The 21,046-nt window shown below is 46.3% G+C and overlaps 1 protein-coding gene across 3 annotated transcripts in view; it reads right to left on the reverse strand.

The window, feature by feature from the left end:
• The window catches only part of AJAP1 (adherens junctions associated protein 1), a 112,627-nt gene that overhangs the window by 56,944 nt on the left and 34,637 nt on the right, over positions 1-21,046 (reverse strand). For all 3 annotated transcript variants that reach the window (XM_033156576.1, XM_033156573.1, XM_033156575.1), the window contains exon 2: positions 11,384-12,120. In XM_033156576.1, the coding sequence (XP_033012467.1) occupies positions 11,384-12,120 (737 nt within the window). The remainder of the gene's footprint in view (positions 1-11,383; positions 12,121-21,046) is intronic.

The following is a 21,046-nucleotide window of genomic DNA, read 5'->3' on the forward strand; positions in this document are numbered from 1 at the left end:
TCCTCTTTTGTACACCCAAGCTGGTGGTCTTCACTACCTCCTGTCCATTTGAAGACAAGAACACTCTTAGTTGTCCAGAATATCAAACAACAGGATCACCAACACTGCTTGAAAATAGAACAGTTCTGTACCTGGAGATGAAGGACCATCTCTCAGCTCAGCCATGAAGCTAACTGGCTGATTTTGGACAGGTTATTTTCACCCACCCCTACCTACCTCACAGGACTGTTGTGAGGAAAGTATGCATTAAACCCTACATAGCCCACTCCTCTGAAGAAAGGGGATGTATACTTTCTTGAGATCTTAAGCGCATTCATGTGTTATTATTTCCCCCTGACCTGTCACGGTCTGGGCTGTTAGTGAACAAAGTCCCAGCAAGGAACGTCAGGACTGGGGGCAAGATGGCAGGAACAAAAGTCCAAAGAGCAGGGGTCCGAGGGTCGAGAAGCAGAGGTACAAAGTCACAGTCCGAGGGTCAACATACAAGAGGCACGAAGTCACAGTCAAGAAGCAAGGAGGCACGCAGTGAGGCAGGGAATGTGTTGCTGTGGCAAAGAGCCAAGGCGAAACACTGGCCTTATATCCCCTGCCAGCTCTTGCCACCAGGTGCAGCGAGTTACCAAACAGCCTCACCTGTGTGGCCGCGCCCTGCCTCTCCAGAACAAGCTGAAGAGGGCTCCAGTCCTGCGAAGCCTTGCTGGTCACGGGGCCTGGCTCCTTCACGAACTCCTGACATGACCATAAACAATGATACTGGTCAATACTGGCCAGTTGATACTGGCCTACTGCCCACATGCTGAAAATCAATAACTGCTGGGATCTGTGAACAGCTGCCCGTTGTGGCGAATATAATGCCATGACAAACCTTAGTTTCAGATATTTGCTTATGAGGTCTGAGCTGGCAGTGAATGAGCCGGAATGAGACCTTGCGGTTGCAGCGGATAACCCGATGAAGATGTCAACCCAGTGTGCAGCAACTGTGAAAACGGCAAATTCCATGCAAGGGAGCACTAGGAAAGGAATAAGACTGCTGATATCACCATACCATTAAAATGATCCATGATGCAATCTCACCTGGAATACCAGGTAGAGCTCTGGCCTCGAAAAGGATATTGTAGAGTTGGAAAAGGTTCAGGAAAAAGCAGCCAAAGTGATCAAGGGGATGGAGAGACTCCCAGGTAAGGTTGCAGTGTTTTGGGAGTTTTTAGTTTAGAGAAAAGGTGAGTAAGAGGCGACACGATTGAAGTTTATCAAATGATGCATGGCATCGAGAAAGTAGATAGGGGAAAGTTTATTTTATCCCTCTCTCATAACAATAGAGTCAGAGATGACTTACACAGTGCGGGAGAGGAATGAGAATCTGAGAAATTCAGCATGACTCTTCCCCATCTGAAATCCGGCAAATTAACTCTGATCATCTCCTTCTGATGTCATCAAGCGGGAAAGGAGTCTGCTCCGGGCCAATCTGCATGCCACTGCAATTAATCGCCATCAGTCGATGATGGTTTGAGCATTGTCATGTGTGTGTCCCGCCCCATGACTCAGACCTGTCAGATGTTGGTATGGAACAGCAGGATTATCCTTTGTCCAAAACTTAACCCTTGGGTAAAACATCAATTAGCTTAGAAAACACAAGCAGAAGCAGGGGGGCGGGGGAGATCTGGAGATGCTGAGCGCATCGTTTTGGTTGCAGAGAAGATTAGAGAAACAGCATTTCCAGGCCTTTGAAAGAGCTGGGGGGGGGGGGTTGGGGGGGCAGAGAATGATGCTTGTTTTTCCTGGCTGGAGAAAAGAAGAGATCTTTTGGTGAAACACAAACGGTCCATACCAGCCAATATTTCACAGGAGGCAAAAAGGGAAAGCTTTCAAGGATGTGTAACACTTGCAGTCCCACACCAGGATGAGTCCTGGGCACCCAATTTACATGTGGCTGGGGGGGGGGTGTCTAAGTGCCGCCTTCATTCACCCCCACAATCCATGGGCTGCACCAGTTTGCAAGCAAATAAAGCACCCGGGCCTTAGGCAGACATGAGCATCCCATGACACATTGTTAATAGCTCAAAATGAATATTGTCAACCACAGGCAGTGGCATGGTAGGTTACACATAACACCTCAGGCTCAATTTGCATAGCCCTATAAAAGAATGCAAGTAAATATGTGAGGGACTTTGCCTGTGGAGAAGGGAGCATGCAAGATTTACTCCCCACATGTCCACACTCCACTCTAACTCCAACAGAACCCCCCCCCTCCCCGAAGAAGAGTCAGCATGCATAGAAATGATTGCAGTGTGTGGGGCTCACATGCATTCTCACCATTTGTCACCCCATTTTAAGCCTTCACTTAAACTCTGTCTAAATATGGGGCAGTGCTATGGCGGCTCCACCTTTAGAGTCGTAGGAACTTGCATGGAAGCAGTTTTATTTGACATAGTCAACCAAGGGAGTGGCTAATGTCGAGCCTGTAGCTTTATGGCATCAACTGTTTTACTAGACCTCGGAAGTCTATAAAGCTCTGTACAACTTAGACCCCGTCTATCTGAAAGACCGTTTCCCCTCATATGAACATGCCCAGGCTCTGAGCTCTTCAATGGAGGCCCTTCTCCCAGTCCTGCCACCTTCAAAGGCATGCTTGGTGGAGATGCAAGAGAGGGCCTTCTTGGTGTCTGGCCCCAGACTTTGGAACGCCCTTCCTCGAGAAAACAGACTGGCTCCTCCTCATTCTCCCACCAGTAGGTGAAGATTTTCTTGTTGCAATAAAATCACTGATTTTAAGGAAAGTGCTGGGGCTATGATGTTTTTACTTTATGTGTGCGCGTTCTATTCTATTAATGTTTAATTGTTTTTTTAAAGATTTTTTTTCCTCCCACACCTGTTTTATCTGTAAGCCACCTTGAGTTCCTGTCAGAACACAAGGCAGGATATAAATAATAAGAATAATACATGAAAGCCTGGTCAACAAAAAAGAGTAGAATTTGGTTGCAGAATGGCCTATAAAGTGAACCTAAGAACATAGGAAGATCCTGCAGCTGGTTCAGTCCAAAAGTTCTTCTAGCCCAGCATCCTATTCTCACAGGATGTCCAAGCAGGAGCCAAATGCTACAGTCTCTCTCTCCCAGCAAACTGGCATTCAGATGCATCTACTGCCTCTGACAATGGAGGTAGAACAGGCATAGGCAAACTTGGCCCTCCAGCTGTTTTTGGAGTACAACTCCCATCATCCCTAGCTAACAGGACCACTGGTCAGGGATGATGGGAGCTGTAGCCCCAAAACATCTGGATGGCCGAGTCTGCCTATGCCTGAGGTAAAGGTAAAGGGACCCCTGAACATTAGATCCAGTTGCGAACGATTCTGGGGTTGTGGCGCTCATCTCACTTTATTGGACGAGGGAGCCAGCGTTCAGCTTCCAGGTCATGTGGCCAGCATGACTAAGCTGCTCTGGCGAATCAGAGCACCACATGGAAATGCTGTTCACCTTCCCGCTGGAGCAGTACCTATTTATCTACTTGCACTTTGACATGCTTTCAAACTGCTAGGTTGGCAGGAGCAGGGACCGAGCAACGGGAGCTCACCCCGCCACAGGGATTTGAATCGCCGGCCTTCTGATCGGCAAGCCCTAGGCTCTGTGCCTAGACCACAGCGCCACCCAGGTCCCTATGCCTGAGGTAGAACATAGCTAATGTGGCTCGTGGTGAGTTACTAGCTTTATCCCCTGTGGCCAGATGGGGAGGCTAAGGGTCAAAACAAACTGAGGGGTTGCCCTAACCCCCACGCCTCCCATCTTATTCCTGATGAATTCGCATGTATCCCCCAAGCTGTTTTTATTTCCAGTTGCAAAGGAGAAGGTATGAGGAAGACTTCGAGCTCACCTCACCTTCTTTGAGGAAGGGTTTTTAAAGCCCTTAAAAGTTGGTTTCTGAGCATCGCTGGGGACCACTTTGCCAGCACTTTCGATTCAGAGGAATTCCACCCACCCCCTCAGTGCTGAGCAAAAAGTACCAGAGGGTGCAACTTCATTCCAGCTTGAGCATCCTGTACACTGTCCATCCCATCCCCACCACTAAAAATGTATGGTTCAGCTTATTTCCATTCCATCTCACTTTCATTTTATTGTAGGCTTATTTCCAAATTTTGCGCCCTACAAATAAAACGGCAACAAAAGAAAATGCATTCAATTTGCACACATTTTACAGATGCATAAGAACATAAGAAGACTGCTGGATCAGGCCAGTGGCCTATCTCGACCAGCATCCTCTTCTCATAGTAAACCAGCAACTCATGCAGAGATGCAAGAGGCAGCCTCATCTAAGGGATGAGCCCACCCTACCAGTTGAAGAGATAGGACACTACTTTATTCTTTTATTTACGTGTGGCATTTATAGACCAGCTTTTTTTTCTCCAATGAGTTCAAGGCTGCATGCACGGTTCTCCTCCCTCTCCATTCAATCCCTCACAACAACCCTGTGAGGTAGGTTAGACTGAGATGCAGCAACTGTGAATCCAGGTCACCCAGTGGAGCTTCATTGCCAAGTCGGGAGATTTGCACTCTGGTCTCCCAGGTCGCAGACCGACACCCTAGCCGCTATATCACACTGGCTCACAATTTACTGCCCACAACAGAGGCTGAGTGTAAGGAAGTTTGCCCAGAACACTGACTCAGCCAGGGACACAGTGGAAAGCTTCCTCTCTACATTATTGCTTTGGGTTTCTAAGAGTGTCCGATTGTGTGCTTCTATGAGGCATCAGCCTTCTTTTATGGCACTCAAGTGCGCTGTAACACGATATAATGTCTAACAAGATGTAACATTGTGTACTGAAGCCAAGATTATATACATCATGTATTATTGATCAAGAGGAACTGTCCTAAAGTTTTATAAAAAAGAAAGAAAGTTGTTATTGGGTTTTTTAAAAGAAAAGAAAAGAAGGAGGGGAAAAAACCTTGCAATTTTCTCAAAGTCAGGGATAATGCCTAGCAACACTCTCCCTCCAGGGGAAGATCCTGAAATACATGCCCTTTCCTGTTCATTCCCCACAACAGAGCGCTGCTCTCTCAGTATCGGCGTGTGGGGGCGGAACTTGCTCCACTTCAAACACATGTCGAACTCTGTTGCCAATAGCAACAGAGCTCCAGAAAGCCTGCTTCACATCCTCGGAAATGGAGGCACCTCCCGGAGGGTGTCGGGGCAGGAGCAACAACTGAATCAGTAAGTGATTGGAATTGGTAGCAAGATGTCTGTTGGGAGGGTGAATGGGCACACGTTCCCTCCGTCCCTCCTCACCTAATCTCCAGGTTTCAGCTACAAATAGCATAAGAGGCGGTGGCCTCCCAGTCTGCGACCCCCTGCCCTTTTTGTAGCAAACCACTCTAAGTAAGTTGATTATCCTGTAAGGTCCAGGTAGTGAATGAGATAGAAATTAGTTCATAATTTAAGGCAAAGCTACCTAATTTGCATTTTCTGAGCCACCATATGAACAATAAAAAATGAACCTCCTACAGCAGTGAGTTCCATAGTTTAACTATGCACAGCACCCTTCAAAATTCACACTTCTTCATATCTGCAATTATTATTACCCACCTGTCACCAGCAGGTTGAAGGGTGGGATACAACAATTAAAAACTGAGAATTAAAAACAATTGAAGCATATTACATTCACAAAGACAGGGCGTGTCCTCGAAAAACACATCTCAGGTGCCGAAGGCCAGAGTTAGGGTTAGGATTTAGCTCCCGCTTCTGCACAGTCCTCCTCCTTAAAAAGTACATATAACAATCTGTACTGTGAAAAGAAATGGTGTACATTACAGAATATAAATGTGCAGGAATGGATTATATAATGCAAAATGCATACATCAGGAGAAGAGCATGTGCAAAATGCATGTGAGTTTTCAGACAGGATGCAAGAGAGAGAGGGTGTGTGTGCGTGTAGTGGTTAGAGTACAGAACTAGGACCCAAGAGACCCAGGTTCAATTTTACACTTGGCCATGAAGCTCACTGAGTGACATTGGGCTAGTCACTGCCTCTCAACCTAACCTACCTCACAGGGTTGTTGTGAGAATTAAATGAAAAGGTGGGGGACATTGAGGCTGAGAAGTGGTGACTGGCTGGCTCAAGATTGCTGGGTGATCTTCGCAGCTGAGCTGGGATTTGAACCCAGGTCTCCCAGGTTCTATTCCATCTACAACACACTGGTTCTTCAATACCCAAGCAAGCACTGCACAGAAGTCCATCCATATAATATTGGAATCAATCATTATGTGTAGCAGCACCTATCCACCAAAACTCTCTCCCCCCCCCCCCTTAACAGGCTTTGTAGTCTTTCCAGTGCCGATTGAAAGTGTTCCTTTTTCAACCAGGCTCTCAAGTAGAGAGGTATTTGGTTTTTTTAAAAAAATAAAATATAAAACCCCCCAGTCTGTAAGAAATTTGAAATTGTTTTCATCCATGGAATTGCTTTTCCACATGTGAAATTGGTTTAATTGCTTTTATGTATGAAGTTCTTTTGTGTAGGTTTTTATTTCTGCTGTTTTTGTTGTTAAATCGGGTAGGAAGCAATTCATAAATGAAAACCAACCAGTGGATAAAATCCCAAAGATTGATTGCTACCTCCTCCTGCCTGCCTCAAGCTGGAACAAGACATTATTCACCTTGGAGCCACAAGGCTGCTATCAGGAGACGCGGCAAGCAAAATTATGTACTTTAGAGTTCCCGAGTCTAGAAATAAATTTGGATAAATTTCTGATGCATCCTTAACCATGTTGCCATCATGCATTTAGAATAATAGAATGGTAGAATCGCAGAATTGTGGTGCTGGAAGGTAGCCCCAAGGGCCATCTAGTCTGACCCCGAGCAATGAATGAATCACAGCTAAAGAACCTCTGTTTGCAAACCTCCAGTGTAGGAGAGGCCACCACTTCCTGAAGGAGTCTGTTCCACTGTCGAATGGCTCTCGCCGTCAGGAAGTTCTTCCTCATGTTTAGTCGGGATCTCTTTTCCTGTCATTTGAATCCATTGGTTTGGGTCTTAACCTCCAGAGCAGCAGAAAATAAACTTGCACCACGATCTACCATGTGATGGTGTCAGGGAGTGGCAGGCCCTGAAGGGTGTGTGGCACAGGCAGAGGACCAGCAGAGCGACCCTGAAGAGGGGAGCAGTGATTTGTGGCATGTGACGTTGCCTGCAAGGCAGGAGTCAGGGGAGAGAGAGTCAGGGCAGACCGAGAGAGAGGAAGGTGTGCCAGATGTGGCAGAAGAAGAAGAAGAGGCTGTTTAGCCAACAGATGGGTCAGTAGGCTCCCCTCCTTCCCCTGCCCTGCGTCTCCTAAAACCAGGAGAGGCTTGAAGTGGGAAGGGCAGCGGCACCTTCCATGCAGGAAAAGTCACAGCTTGCGGGTGGACGACCTGTCAGGGAAAGCAGGTCCTCCATGAAAGAGGACCTGGCCACCTGACCCAGTGTTGTGGGTGGGTAATCCTGGAACAGCCACAAGCCCTGATAGGTAGGTCCCGCATTGTTTGGGCGCAATCTGACCAATGGGGTGCTGTAGAAAAGGAGCAACGTGGGACCTATATAACCCATGCGAGGCTTACGAGCTTCCTCTTTGGGGCTTTCGCATCAGAACACCTGCCCTTGTTGCTGTTCAGTCGTTCAGTCGTGTCTGACTCTTCATGACCCCATGGACCAGAGCACGCCAGGCACCCCTATCCTCCACTGCCTCCCGCAGTTTGGCCAAACTCATGCCAGTCGCTTTGAGAACACTGTCCAACCATCTCATCCTCTGGCGTCCCCTTCTCCTTGTGCCCTCCATCTTTCCCAATATCAGGGTCTTTTCCAGGGAGTCTTCTCTTCTCATGAGGTGGCCAAAGTATTGGAGCCTCAACACCCGCCCGCCCTCCCTATATTTAGGGCTTGCGCTTGACCTTGCTATGCCATCGTGTGTTGCCTGCTTTTGGGGCAGGGGGACGGTAGGAATTTTCCCAATTGGCTGATTGGCTGGTGCCATTTGGGTTTTACCTGCTGCATAGCAAATCGTCACAACTTGTAAGTTGCGGATAGGCTCTGGTTCAGATGATAGGCGTGGCAGGTGACGTGGCCACACCTATGCAATGACAGGATATTCCGGTAGAGGAATCCAGAGACTCAATGGTTTGGTGATCCCCGAAAGGGGTTCGGCCCACGCCCGAGTTCAGGGGACATCAGGGTGGCTGTTTGGTGCTCCTTCCATCAGCTGTCCCTGGTGTTCATCCTTGAGCTGTCCTATGAACATGGCTCTGGGACAGCGCTGCCTGCATGGGTGCAGGGAGATAGTCGAACCAGAACCTATGCAACCACTCACTTGATTGTAATCAATAAAGTTGTGGCCTAAATTCTGCCAAAAACCAAACCAAATATCTGACTCTTGTGTGAATTTATTTTGGGGAAAGGTAAAAGGTCTAAACACGCAACTGTATATTAGCCAGCAAAGGGGAAGGGTTTCCCTGTTGCTGCAACTGCTCCATAGGGCTCAGATTTGTGGACAGCTACCTAGAAGCATGTGTACATGTGTGCATACATATCCGGAGCATGAAGGAAGCTGCTGTCAGTGTTTCTCTTGCCAATAAAGAGGTAACTAACAAGCGTGTGCCTTCCTTATCTGGGACAGGCTGTGACAGACAGCCCTCTGAGTATTTGAAGATGGCGATCACATCTTCTCTCCTCCAAACTGAGCATACCCAACTCCCTCAGCCATTCTTCATAGCCGTTCTTGAACAAGCTGGTCACCCTCCTCTGAACACCTTCCAGCTTGTCACAGAATCACATAATTGGAAGGGACCACATGAGTCATCTAGGCCAACCCCCTTGCAATGCAGAATTCTTTGCCCAAGGTGAGGCTTGAACCCACAACCGTGAGATTAAGAGTCTCATGCTCTACCGACTGAGCTGTCCCAATATCATTTGGACTGTGGTGCCCAGAACTGGACATAGCACTCCAGGCTGATGGTGCCACAACACGAGTAGTCAACACAGCGACCTTCTGATATTGTGGTGTACAGCTCCCATTGTCTCTGATCCTTAACTTATGCTGGCTAGGCCTGATGGGAATTGTAGTCTAAATCTCGAGGTGGCTGCACTGGCTAAAGAGCAGATGCAAGACTGCTGCTTTTCCTTTTCGTTTCAGCAGTCCACAAACACTCCTTTTAATGCCTAGTTCAGTATTCAGGGAAATGAATAAGTTAATATCTATTTCTCCCAAGAAGATGGGTCTATTAGAGAAATTAATCTGGGTATGGATTATACTGTAAATTCCAACAATTCCTCTCTTTCCCTTTTATTAAAGAGAAGCATCTTTCTGGGCTCTACGAGTCACAACCAACATTCTCTGCGATTTAATTTACTTCATGTGTGGCAAAGGGCCTTCCAGTCTAAACTTCCATAATAGCAAACATAATTTGCAATAAATGGAAAGTCCACTTCCAGCTGCTGAGCGAATGGAATCGGTGCGTTGCGCTATGAGGAATGAGCATGGCGCTTAGATTCGATTACAGGGCTCCCACATGTGGATTTACTGAGCTTACGGACAAACCCCCTTTAAACCCCCAATGAGTACCACACATAAAAATGAAGGATCAGAGGGAGGGAGGGAGTTCCAGTTTGCTCAGTGGCTGAACATTTTCCTTGAAACTTATTTCATTCCATTTTCAACTGCAATCCTTTTGTTCGTTTGTTTCTTTACTAGAAAACTACTCCCAAGAAGGGGTCCATGAAAGAAGTTTATAAAAGCATCGTGCATGCACGGCATGGAAAAATTGAAAAGAGAAAGGGGGTGGATCTTTCCCCACTTCTCTCATAAGACATTAGAACTCGTGGACATCCAGTGGAACTAAATGTTGAAAGAGCGGAGGCAGACAAAAGCAAACCCTTCTTCGCACAACACATAGTTAAACTATGGAACTCGCTGCCACAGGACACAGTGGTGGCTACCAATTTAGATGGCTTAAAAGGGGGATTAGACAAATTAATGGAGGAGAGGGCTATCAGTGGCTACTAACCTTGATGACAATGCTCTGCCTCCACCATCAGAAACAGTAATCCTGAAGCCACAGGATGGGGAGAGTGATCTTATGCTTGAAACCTGCTTGCAGGCTTCCTATCATAGGTATCTGAGTGGCCACTGTGTACTAGATGGGCCATTGTCCTGATCCAGCAGGCTCTTATTATGCTCTTATGTCCAGGTCATTAGAGGGCACAGGGGAAAGACTAATGTCTTTTTGCCGATTGAAAGAAAAAGAGGAAGAAGAGTTTGGATTTGATATCCCGCTTTATCACTACCAGAAGGAGTCTCAAAGCGGCCAACATTCTCCTTTCCCTTCCTCCCCCACAACAAACACTCTGTGAGGTGAGTGGGGCTGAGAGACTTCAAAGAAGTGTGACTAGTCCAAGGTCACCCAGCAGCTGCATGTGGAGGAGCGGAGACGCAAACCCGGTTCCCCAGATTACGAGTCTACCGCTCTTAACCACTACACCACACTGGCTCTCTTTCTAGCTTGAAACAAAAGGCTAGAGAGTGCCTCCTTCACCTCAGGTGCAAAAGCTGACCAGACTGGGAGCTGAATCCTCCTTCAACACTGCCAACATGATGGTGTCCTCCACCACACTGGAAGTCAACAAGGAAGTTTAGAGGGAGCAGGGGTTGGTCAACTGGCACATGGGCACCTTTCTTCCACCATCTCTCCGCCACTGCCCCCTGCACCCCTGCCCCCAGTATCTGCCATCTGAGGCAACTGCCCAATGATAGGACAGTCCTAAGTAACTTACCAGCATGCAACTATGTTCAAGAAAATTATTTTGGCATTAAGGAAAGCACACTGTGCGTTTTCTATAATGGGTTACAAAATGGCAGAGGGGTGATGAGAATCAGGTGGGCTACAAAGATGGGCTAAGCAATTAATTCTGTCCCATTTCAGTCTCAATACTAACAACAAGAAATCGAGCCTTTAGAGTCATTGGCCCAGTATGGTGTAATGTTCTGCGAACAGAGGATTCAGAAAGCTCCTTCTGTGCCAACTTTTAAATACTTGCTGAAAACCTTTCTATTCTATCAGACTGCATACAGGCAATTGATAATACAGCTTTCCACAATAGTTTCCTAATTCCAGATTTTAACTTTTTTAATATGGCTTTTATTGCATGGTTTTATATAAAATTGTTGTGAACCACTCTGATAACATGTTCTATGAATTAGTGGTGTGTGTGTTGCATTTCTGTTACATAGTATGCCCCTTCATCCAATCACAATTGACACCCAGTGCATTTGTTTGTTTTCCTGCTTGGGTCAACAACTGGAAATGAAATGCAACATTTGCACACATGCAAGCAAATACATACAGATCTAAAAACAATCTATAAATATACCTGAAGTGTCTCCTGGGATCTTGGGTGGAGGGGCACCAACCTCTTTTCTGTTCCCATCAGAAGTGGCAGGTGGTACCATTGTGCTAACCACACCGGGGTTGTTTTTGGGTGTGCCAATCCCAGGGCCAGGTCCTTCTGGCTGAACCGTCGTGGAAGCCGCAGTTGTGGTGGTGATCGTGGTGGTGGTGGTGGTGGAGATGGTGGTGGTCTTGTGTCGCAAAACAGAGATGGTGGTGGCACTGCCATAAATTCCCGAGAAGCTCTCCAGGGTTTCCAAAGGGCTTGTGGACCCCCAGACAATCACCTCGGTCTCCGGAGTGGGCTTGCCAATCGCCCGGAGGTACCGTTTCCTCCTCCTCAAGTAAGTCTGGTATGCTGTACTCCCGTCTGCCAGAGAAGGGTCTGATCTGGGGGGCGCAAAGTGCTCGGGGTGCCCATTTTCCCAGAGGAGGTCCGTGGCTTTGTGTAGACGTTTGGAATGATACGTACTGGCCAGCTGTCCGTTAGACCGTTCCAAGTAGGGGGAAGCATGGTTCCCCGGAAGCCCATAACTCCTGGCCTGCTGCCCGGATCTAAGACTCCACAAAGGACTATGCCAGAATCCATATCGGTCACGGTGACCCGGTCTTTGCAAGGGCCTATGACCGTGGCCCAAAGATTCACAAGAGGTGAAATCCATGGCAAGTCGGAACATGGCTATTAAAATCCAAGCATGGCTTCGTACAGGATAACCTGACCTGCAGATAGACACAGAGCTGTGTTAGAAAGAAGCAAACAAACAGAAAAATCAACAGAGTTCATTCAAGGGGAGTGTTGCAGGATGATGCACTAAAACTCTCCAGACTGTTGCTCATGGATCCGGCAGTTCTGCTTGTCTCTGAAACCTTGTCCCACATGAGTGGCTAACAAACCAAAGAGTGGGCTAGCTCTGAAATTCCTTCCCCGGCACTCAAACCTTTGGATGGTGAAGATTTGTTGGATTTCAACACAGGTTGCCCTTTAAATGTGGCATTTTACATGGTTGAGTCAGCAAGAGTGGAGTCCAAGCAGGACTGGACCATCCTGTTATCCCAAATGTGCAAATTGGCTCAACGTTTTGGGTTAATGAGCACTTTGGTTTCCAGAGCTGGAACGCCTCCTCAAATACCTTAAAGGTCTCCCTACCCACATTTGCCAAAATATTTTCCCAAAATATATCTAGTTGATGCCCAACAATATTGAACATTTCTCCCCCCCCCCCGCTCTCTCTCTCTATATATATCTAAATGTAAGGCTGTCATCAGGCTGCGTCATAATCCTGGATTTGCATGAAGTCAGAGGGCAGCCTCTGATGGAGGATTTGTAGTGCCTCATCACAGTCTTGGGAGTTGCATGGCCAAGGTATGGCGGGGGAGCAAAGGAGAAGTCAGGATATAAAACTGGGCTTTAAACAACAGCAGAGGTTTGGTTAGAGCAGGGTTGGAGATACACAGAGTAGCTGTAATGGGATATGGGGGAGTGCCTGAAGGAGTTCTGAGGGAAATTGAGATTTTGGTGTAAAGAGAGAGGTGGGGGTTGGCAACGGGGTTGGTGGGTTGGTGGTGGGTAGGTGAAGTTGGCAAGCACTATGAGAAGGGGTGGTAACCCCTAATGAATTCCCTACTGTATTTGCTATTTGACAGTTGAATTGCAGTAGCATTGATGGATGACATACACAAGCATTTTGCAGTTTTCAAATGTCACATTCATAATTGGATATTTGGGCAAAATCTGAATATCGGTGAATCTAACCCGGTTTCCCATTACCCTGGAAGCCACAGGAGGGGACAGTGCTCTTTGTCCTCGGGCCCTGCTTGCAGACTTCCCACAGGCATCTGGCTGGCCACTGTGAGAACAGGATGCTGGACTAGATGGTCCCCCTTTGGCCTGATCCAGCAAGGGCTCTTGTTTTCTCCTGAAAAACACTGGACTATGGGAAGGCAGGGAAAGTCACTTTGCCATTGCCACCCACAAACAGCCTTGCTTTGTGGGCCCACAGCATTTACTGCTCAGAGATATACTGCCCTTCAATGCAGAGGTTCGATTTACATCTAATAGCCATCAATCCCTTCCATTGTTTCTCTCAGCAATAACCAGGTTGACTCACTGCCCAGGATTGCAATTCAGCAGCCCTGAGATAAGCCCTTGTATTTTTCCTTCCATCCGGCACATCCAATAGGCTATAAAACTTACTTTTTTAATGAAATGAAATAGAGATGGAAGAAAGAAGGGAGAGAATGGCTGCATTATGTCTTGCTGACTGGGCATGATGCACAATCAGATCTGGCATGATCACGCAAACTATTCGGAATGGCTCTGGGACCTCAAGGGCCTGACATAGCTCTGTGAGACTGCAAAATCCTATTGTGGAAACTCAGCCAGTCTTGGCCACATCTGCTGGGCAGTGAAAGGTCAACAAGATCCAGCTAGTCTCTCTGCAGAAGTATGAACATGAGAATGCAAGAAGAAGCAACCCATCCACTCCAGCATCCTATTGTCCCAGTGGCCAACCAGATGCCCCAATGGGAAACCCAGATGCAGGATTTGAGCACAACTGCACTTCCCCCAGCTGTGATTCTCATGCTAGGGGTCTTTAGGGAGGGACTGAACCTAAAACTGCCAGTATCATAATACTGTTATACAATTCTGCGGTGCAGCCACATTTGGAATTCTGTGTGCAGTTCTTGTTGCCTTACCTCAAAAAAAGGATATTATAGAGTTGGAAAAGGTTCAGAAAAAGGCAACCCAAAATCATCAGGGGGGTGGAGTGAATCTCCTATGAGGAAAAGTTGCAGCATTCACGACTTTTTAGTTTAGAGAAAAGGCGAGTAAGAGGTGACATGATAAGAGGTTTATAAAATGATGCATGGCATCAAGAAAGTGGATAGAGAAATATTTTTTCCCTATTTTCTCCCTCTGTCGTAACACTGGAACTTGTGGACATTCTGTGCAACTTAATGTTGGGAGATTCAAGACATGTCAGGCGTCAGAGGACCCAACCCCCCACAGTAGGTTGCTAGGAATGGATAAGACAAGGAAAGTTCTTACCAGTGCTTTTTATTCAATATTCACAGAGAGAGGCTTAGAAATGCAGTTTCTTGGAGTAATGGTGTTGCTCCCAGTGAAACCCCACCACCTCCATCTCTCCCATTTCCTCATGAGTCATCGATACCAGTGCTGGAAAGGGCCTTTTGCCTTTGAGCTCTTTGCTCTCCTACTTTCAAGGCCTGCCGTGTTCTGGGAAAGGAGAGGGGTCTGGGATGAGTCCATCAGCTGTCTCTCCCCTGGTGCTTCTTCCTCCTCTTCCATTATTTCCCAGTTTCCCTCCTCGACTGCCTCTGAGCTGTAACCTCCCTCAAACCCTGTTGTAATTCTGAACTGTCTCCTTCTTCTCAGGAAGGGTCAGGCTGGGGAGGCGGTCTCCGCCATTCCTCCTCTGCCAAGAAAAAGGAAGTATTTCTTCACATGACACATAGTTAAGCTAGGGGACTCCCTCCCCCAGGAGCTAGTGATGGCCACCAACTTGCTTGGATTTAAAAGAGGCTTGGAGAAATTCATGGAGGAGAAGTCTATCAATGGCTACTAGTTACAGTGGTTATGTTCTTTATTCAGAGTTACAGGCAGCGATGTTTTTGAATACCAGCTGTTGGAAATGAGTTATAGTGGCTGTGGGGGAGAGAGAGAAATGTTTCTCTATCCACTTTCTGTATGCCATGCATAGTTTTATAAACTTCTATCATGTTGCCCCAAAAAGAGCACTTTGCTGGGGCACCCACCCAACATTCGCCCAAGTCCTGCAACTAAACACTATTTGGTTCAGTGATGGCGGGGAGCACTTCAAGGTGATAACAACCTCAAGCCAGAAATTCTGGCATGCTCTGCAGAGGAGGGAACTATTGGGTCTTCAGCACCACCACTGATGATAGCCAGTGGGCATTATTGCAGCTACTGTCCTTAGGTGTGCTAGGAAGAATGCTTCTTTTTTAGAGGCGGAGATGGTTCATCTGGTTAAATGGCATTGATAGAGGAGTTAGGGATTGCTTTGGAACTCCCACACACACACCTCCAAATGGACCCAACGAATCTCCCCACTACATTTGCCACCACTTTTCTGGTGTCTGGGAAACAGTAATTGAAAGACAAAAGAGGGAATCATTCTCCTCTGCTGCAGATCAGCAAGGAATCTCCCAGGCATTGCTGTGGGTAAGTCAAGAGTGCAAGTTTCCAGAGAGAGCATTAAAGCAAGGCTCTTCCTTAATAAAAATGCCCAGCCTTGCTGTCATTTATAATGGCCCGTCAGACTCAGACTTGAGCCCCGGCTAACACTGTTAATGTGATTTGAAATTTCTCCTTGCAGGAAAGGAAGACAGCCAGGGCACAGGGTTGCCTGACAGGGCATCCATCTCCAGGCTCACAATCACCACAGCCCCAAGTATATAACTTCATTCTGTTCCCTCATGGTGTTTTAACCTTTGTGTCTGCAGACTGGGCAGTCTGTATCCTGTCCACACTACGTAAGCAATTCCTTTTACAACTGAGCACCAACTTACATTTTGGCCTGGGTTTATGGGGTAGCTAGGGAGGCTCTAAGACTTTGTTCGGTCCACAGTTTTACATGGAACAACCCCAATCACACTTCCTGGACTAATGCACATATCGGAATGCAGAGATCCCTTCTATTTATTGCACTCCTCCAAATTTTGAAATACAGCTTTCAGCTCAAACAATGGACCAAAATGCATGTTTTGCATTAAAATGCATGCTGGAGAATGACGGAAATCTGCAAAGCATCCACCCACAATGTTCTATACAAAATCCAGACATTTAAACAACAGAGACCCAAACCAATGGATTCAAAAGGCAAGAAAGGAGATTCTGACTAAATATCAGAAAGAACTTTCTGAGGGTAAAAGCTGTTTGACAGTGGAAAGGACTCCAGAAGGTGGTGGACTCTCGTTCATTGGAGTTTGTAAGCAGAGATTGGATGGCCACTCTCAGTTGTGACTACTGCATTGCGGAGGGCTGGACTAGATGATCCTTTGGGCTTCCTTCCAAGCCTACAATTCTACGATTCTATGTTTATTTGAGGGCATCAAAAAGTGCCAAATGCACCTGTTTTCAAAATCAAATTCCAAGGAGAGATTTGAGTGAGGAAAATTCCGGATGCCTCTGCCATGCTCTGATGCTTCCCTCATAAGTGCATGAACTAAGGCTCACTCTCTGTACGTGAGGGTCCATCGGACATCTGTGGCCATCTCAGTCAAGGGGAAAGGACATCCTTTCCTTAAGGTGGCTGGAGAAATCAGCTCATTGGGAACTCAAGATTTCCTATCGCTGTCACCAAATAGTTTAGTGGTGTGTTGCCTAGACAACCAGAAAACTCCCACACATAGCTATTTTATTCAGGAAGACATCCTGTCAACACACACAATCTTTCTTTCTCTCGTGTGTTCACACACACACACACACACACACACGCACGCAAACAGGTTTGTGTGTCACATGGGATCTTCTGCAACAGATAACTGTGGGGTTTTCAATCCTTCTCAACCCAAATTCCACCTTACCAGGAAATAGGAACGGTTTGGGCTAGCTACAATCTTGAGACTCATTCTCCCCTGCCTGATTCTGCACAAGGGGAACATGAACTGTGATGTTAATGGAGATGAGTGAGCAACCTCGATATGGTGTCTTGAAGGAGGAAACTCATTTCTACTTCATGTCAGTAGAATTGCTTTGGGCAACATGGAAAGGCTATAATAAGCTGGCCGCTGGACATACATTATCATGGGTGATAGTCTGGAGTAAGGATGGAAGGGTGTGCTTCTCCACACCCTGGAAAGGATCTACCATTTGTGAGAGTTCCAAGTAAACCCTTGCAAGGCCCATCCAGAAGAACCTAAGAAAAGCATGATGGGTCAGGCCAATGGCCCATCTAGTCCAGCATCCTGTGTCCAATTCTGGGTGCCATAATTTAAGAAGGATGTTGAGAAGCTGGAACGTGTGCAGAGGAGGGTGACCAAGATGGCCAAGGTTCTGGAAACCAAGCCTTATGAGGAACTATGTTTAGCCTAGAAAAGAGGAGACTAAGAGCATATATGATAGCCATCTTCAAATACCTGAATGAATGTCACATGGGAGTAAACTTGTTTTCTCCTGCTATGGATGGTGGGGCCCAAACCAGTGGTTTCAAATTACAAGAAACACTCAACACCAGGAGGAACTTTCTGGTATTAAGATCTGTTCAGCAGTGGAATGTTCTCCCTTGTAGGTGTTGGATTCTCCTTCACTGGATGTTTAAAAGCAGAAGTTGAATGGCCATCTGTCATGGAGGCTTTAGTTGAGACTCCTGCATTGCAGGAGGTTGAACTAGATGACCGTCAGGATCCCTTCCAGCTCTACAGTTCTATGATTCTATACTTTCTTTTACCTGTCCTTAATCTCCAAACCTGATGTTGGGAAAGATGGGGGGCACAAGGAGAAGGGGACGACAGAGGATGAGATGGTTGGACAGTGTTCTCGAAGCTACTAACATGAGTTTGGCCAAACTGCGGGAGGCAGTGAAGGATAGGCGTGCCTGGCGTGCTCTGGTCCATGGGGTCACGAAGAGTCGGACACGACTGAACAACTGAACAACAACAACAACAACAATCTCCAAACGTTCGGCTTCATTGTATCACCCTTAGTTCTAGTGTGATAAGAGAGAGAAAAAAGCTTTTCACTACCCACTTCCTCCATCCCAGGCATCATTTTACAAACCTCTGTCATGTCACCTCTTTCTCGCCTTTTTTTTCTAAACTAAAAAGTCCTGAAAGCTGCAACTTTCCCTCATAGGGGATTTCCTCCATCCCCTTGATCATTTCTGGTTATACCTTTTCTGAACCTTTTCCAACTCTACAACATCCTTTTTCTGAAGCAAGGCAACAAGAACTGCGCACAGTATTCAAAATGTGGCTGCACCATAGCATTGTATAATGCTATTATGATACTGGCAGACTTATTTTCAATTCCTTTCCTAATGATTCCTAGCATGGGATCCCTAGCACAGTTGCCGCAAGCTGGGTTCGCATCTCCACGGAGCTATCCACTATGTCCCCAGGGTCTCATATATACAAAGAGTGGACTCAGTTTTCCAGCTAGGGATGCTGGGAGTTGCAGTCCAGCAACATCTGGAGGTTGCAGGTCCATCACCCGCAATATACAGTCAGCAGTTTGAAAGGCGCAAGACACATAAAACAATGAATAGGAACAGCAATTTAAAAAAACAAAAAAAAACACCTCAGCCAAATGCTTTTCTTTCTTTCTTTATCGCTGATGCCTTCTTCTGTTAAGTGAGCATTAATCTTCCTTGCTTCATTTCATTCTTAAACAAACCTAGGAAATGAGGTGAGGCCAAAAGAGGCAAGTCTACCTTCACAGTGAGTTCTGCCTGCTACAACCCATCCAGTCCCCACCCATTCCAAGTCCCCAGTAGGGGGGCAATAATTGCTGCAATCAAATCATAAGGACTAGAAACTTAAAAAGGGGAAAGTGAAGCTGAACTGTGTTACATGATGAATTCCAGATGAATACTAGGGATGGACAACTATGTGATTATTATCTTTCTCATTTCCCCCCTTCCCAGTCTTTCAACATGCCCCATTTCCACTTCAGTTTATATTACTTTAAATGAAGAAGAAGAAGAAGAAGAAGAAGAAGAAGAAGAAGAAGAAGAAGAAGAAGAAGAAGAAGAAGAAGAAGAAGGCTGTAGGAAATGCACACACATTTTTCAGTCTGGGTTTCTGACATACACATTGTTGTCTGCAATATTGCTACACAGAGACATGTCTCCAAGGAACCTCTGATTTGGTGCAGGGCCCGTTTTGTCAATCCTGATTAGGTCCTAAGAACCTGCATAGTCTTGCTTGCATCTTCTCTCCCCCGACCCCAGCTTGCCAACTAACCACAGACTTAATATTTCCCCCCTATGTAACATTACACATTTTTAGAAGAATAGCCAAATTGAATATAAAGGAATATTTATTTAAAAGGAAAGAAAAAGAAAGAATTTAAAACAAAAAGTTAAGCCATGCTAAAAGAACTCAGCCCTCCTCTCTTCTGCGCATAAGCATTTTTAGCAACTTGTACGATGGAGAGAGAGAGAGAGAAAGAGAGAAAAGATTTTCACCCTTGGCTGCTAAACAAGAAAATAGGTATTTTCCATGTAACAAATTAGGACGGGCAATCAGGCAAACTTATTCGGGCAAAAGAGCTTTCTGGCAATTGCTGTAATCAGCAGGATTCAGACGGGCTTATTGTGAGGTTAGCTTTACTTAGAGTGCTTTGCATTTCTCTCATTTGAAAATGAACATGGTCCCTCCTTTTAGAAGAGGGAGGACCCCCCCCCCAAAAAAGGAGAGCCGACAGGGAGAGGCACCCCCATCTCCCATTTTTTTCCCCACACAAAGTTTTTATTTAAAATGCCGATGGCAAAAACAGAAATCTCTGTTTTGCCTTTCTGATCCCAGCTCAAGGATGCTTTGAGTGGAGCTGTTGTGCCAGTAATGGATCTCCCTACCATTAAGTCATTTTTTTTTTCTCTTCAAGAGTGGCTTTGGAGGGTCATCAAAAAGTTTGCCTGAACCAAAACAATTTATTTCATTTTGTGCTCAGATTTGTCTACATCAAAGAAAACCTACAGAGATTCCACCCCCCTCTCCCCCAAACAGAAATAGTTAGCAGCTTATGGACAGTATTTTGCTTCTTGCCAACATTTAGGCTCATTTTCCTTCCTCCTGTGTCTTTATTGTCCTTGCCCTCTGCCCTTCATGCTATTGGCTGTGGTGAAGGGTGAGATTTTGGCTGCTGATGTTGCCATGCTTCATTTGGCATGATGACATCATGGCTACTTGTCGTTGGCAAAGCGTTGCCATCCAGATGTAGTTGAACTACAGCTCTCATTGTGTTTGACCATTGGCCATGCTGGCTGGGGCCAGTAGGAGTTGTGGCCCAGTAACATCTGGAAAGGAACACATCAGCTACTCCTGGCCAACACTATCAGGCAGCATGCCCCTGAGAGTCAGAGAGGAGGGGTTCCTAGTCCTACCTGGAGATGTTTCGGGTGGTTCAGGAAGGTTCCAAAAAAGGCCAACAAAATTATCAAGGAGATGGAGCAACTCCCCTATGAAGAAAGGTTGTGGCATTAGGGACTTTAGAGAAAAGGCAAGTAAGAGGCAATAGGATAGGATTTTTATAACATTACACATGGCATAGAGAAAGTAGATAGAGAAAAGCTTTTCTCCCTCTCTCCTAATAGTAGCTGAATGTTGGAAGATTCAGGATGGATAAAACAAAGTCCTTCTTCATGCAGTGCATAGTTAGACAGTGGAACTCACTGCCACAAGAGGCAGTAATAGACTCCAACTTGGATGGCTTTGAAAGAGACTGGAGAAATTCATGGAGGATAAGACTGTCAATGGCTTCCAGCCATGATGACTATGTTCTCCCTCCATGGAGGCAACAATGCTTGTGAATACCAGTTGGAGACCACAGTGGGGAGAGATTCTTCCTGTGCTCAAATTCTGCTTGCAGTTGGCCACTGTGAGAACAGGATGCTGGACTAAGTGGGTCATTGGCCTGATCCAGCAGGCTCCTCTTACTTCCTTG

The sequence above is a fragment of the Lacerta agilis genome, chromosome 8 (genome assembly GCF_009819535.1).
Source record: "Lacerta agilis isolate rLacAgi1 chromosome 8, rLacAgi1.pri, whole genome shotgun sequence".
Classification (NCBI taxonomy): domain Eukaryota; kingdom Metazoa; phylum Chordata; class Lepidosauria; order Squamata; family Lacertidae; genus Lacerta; species Lacerta agilis.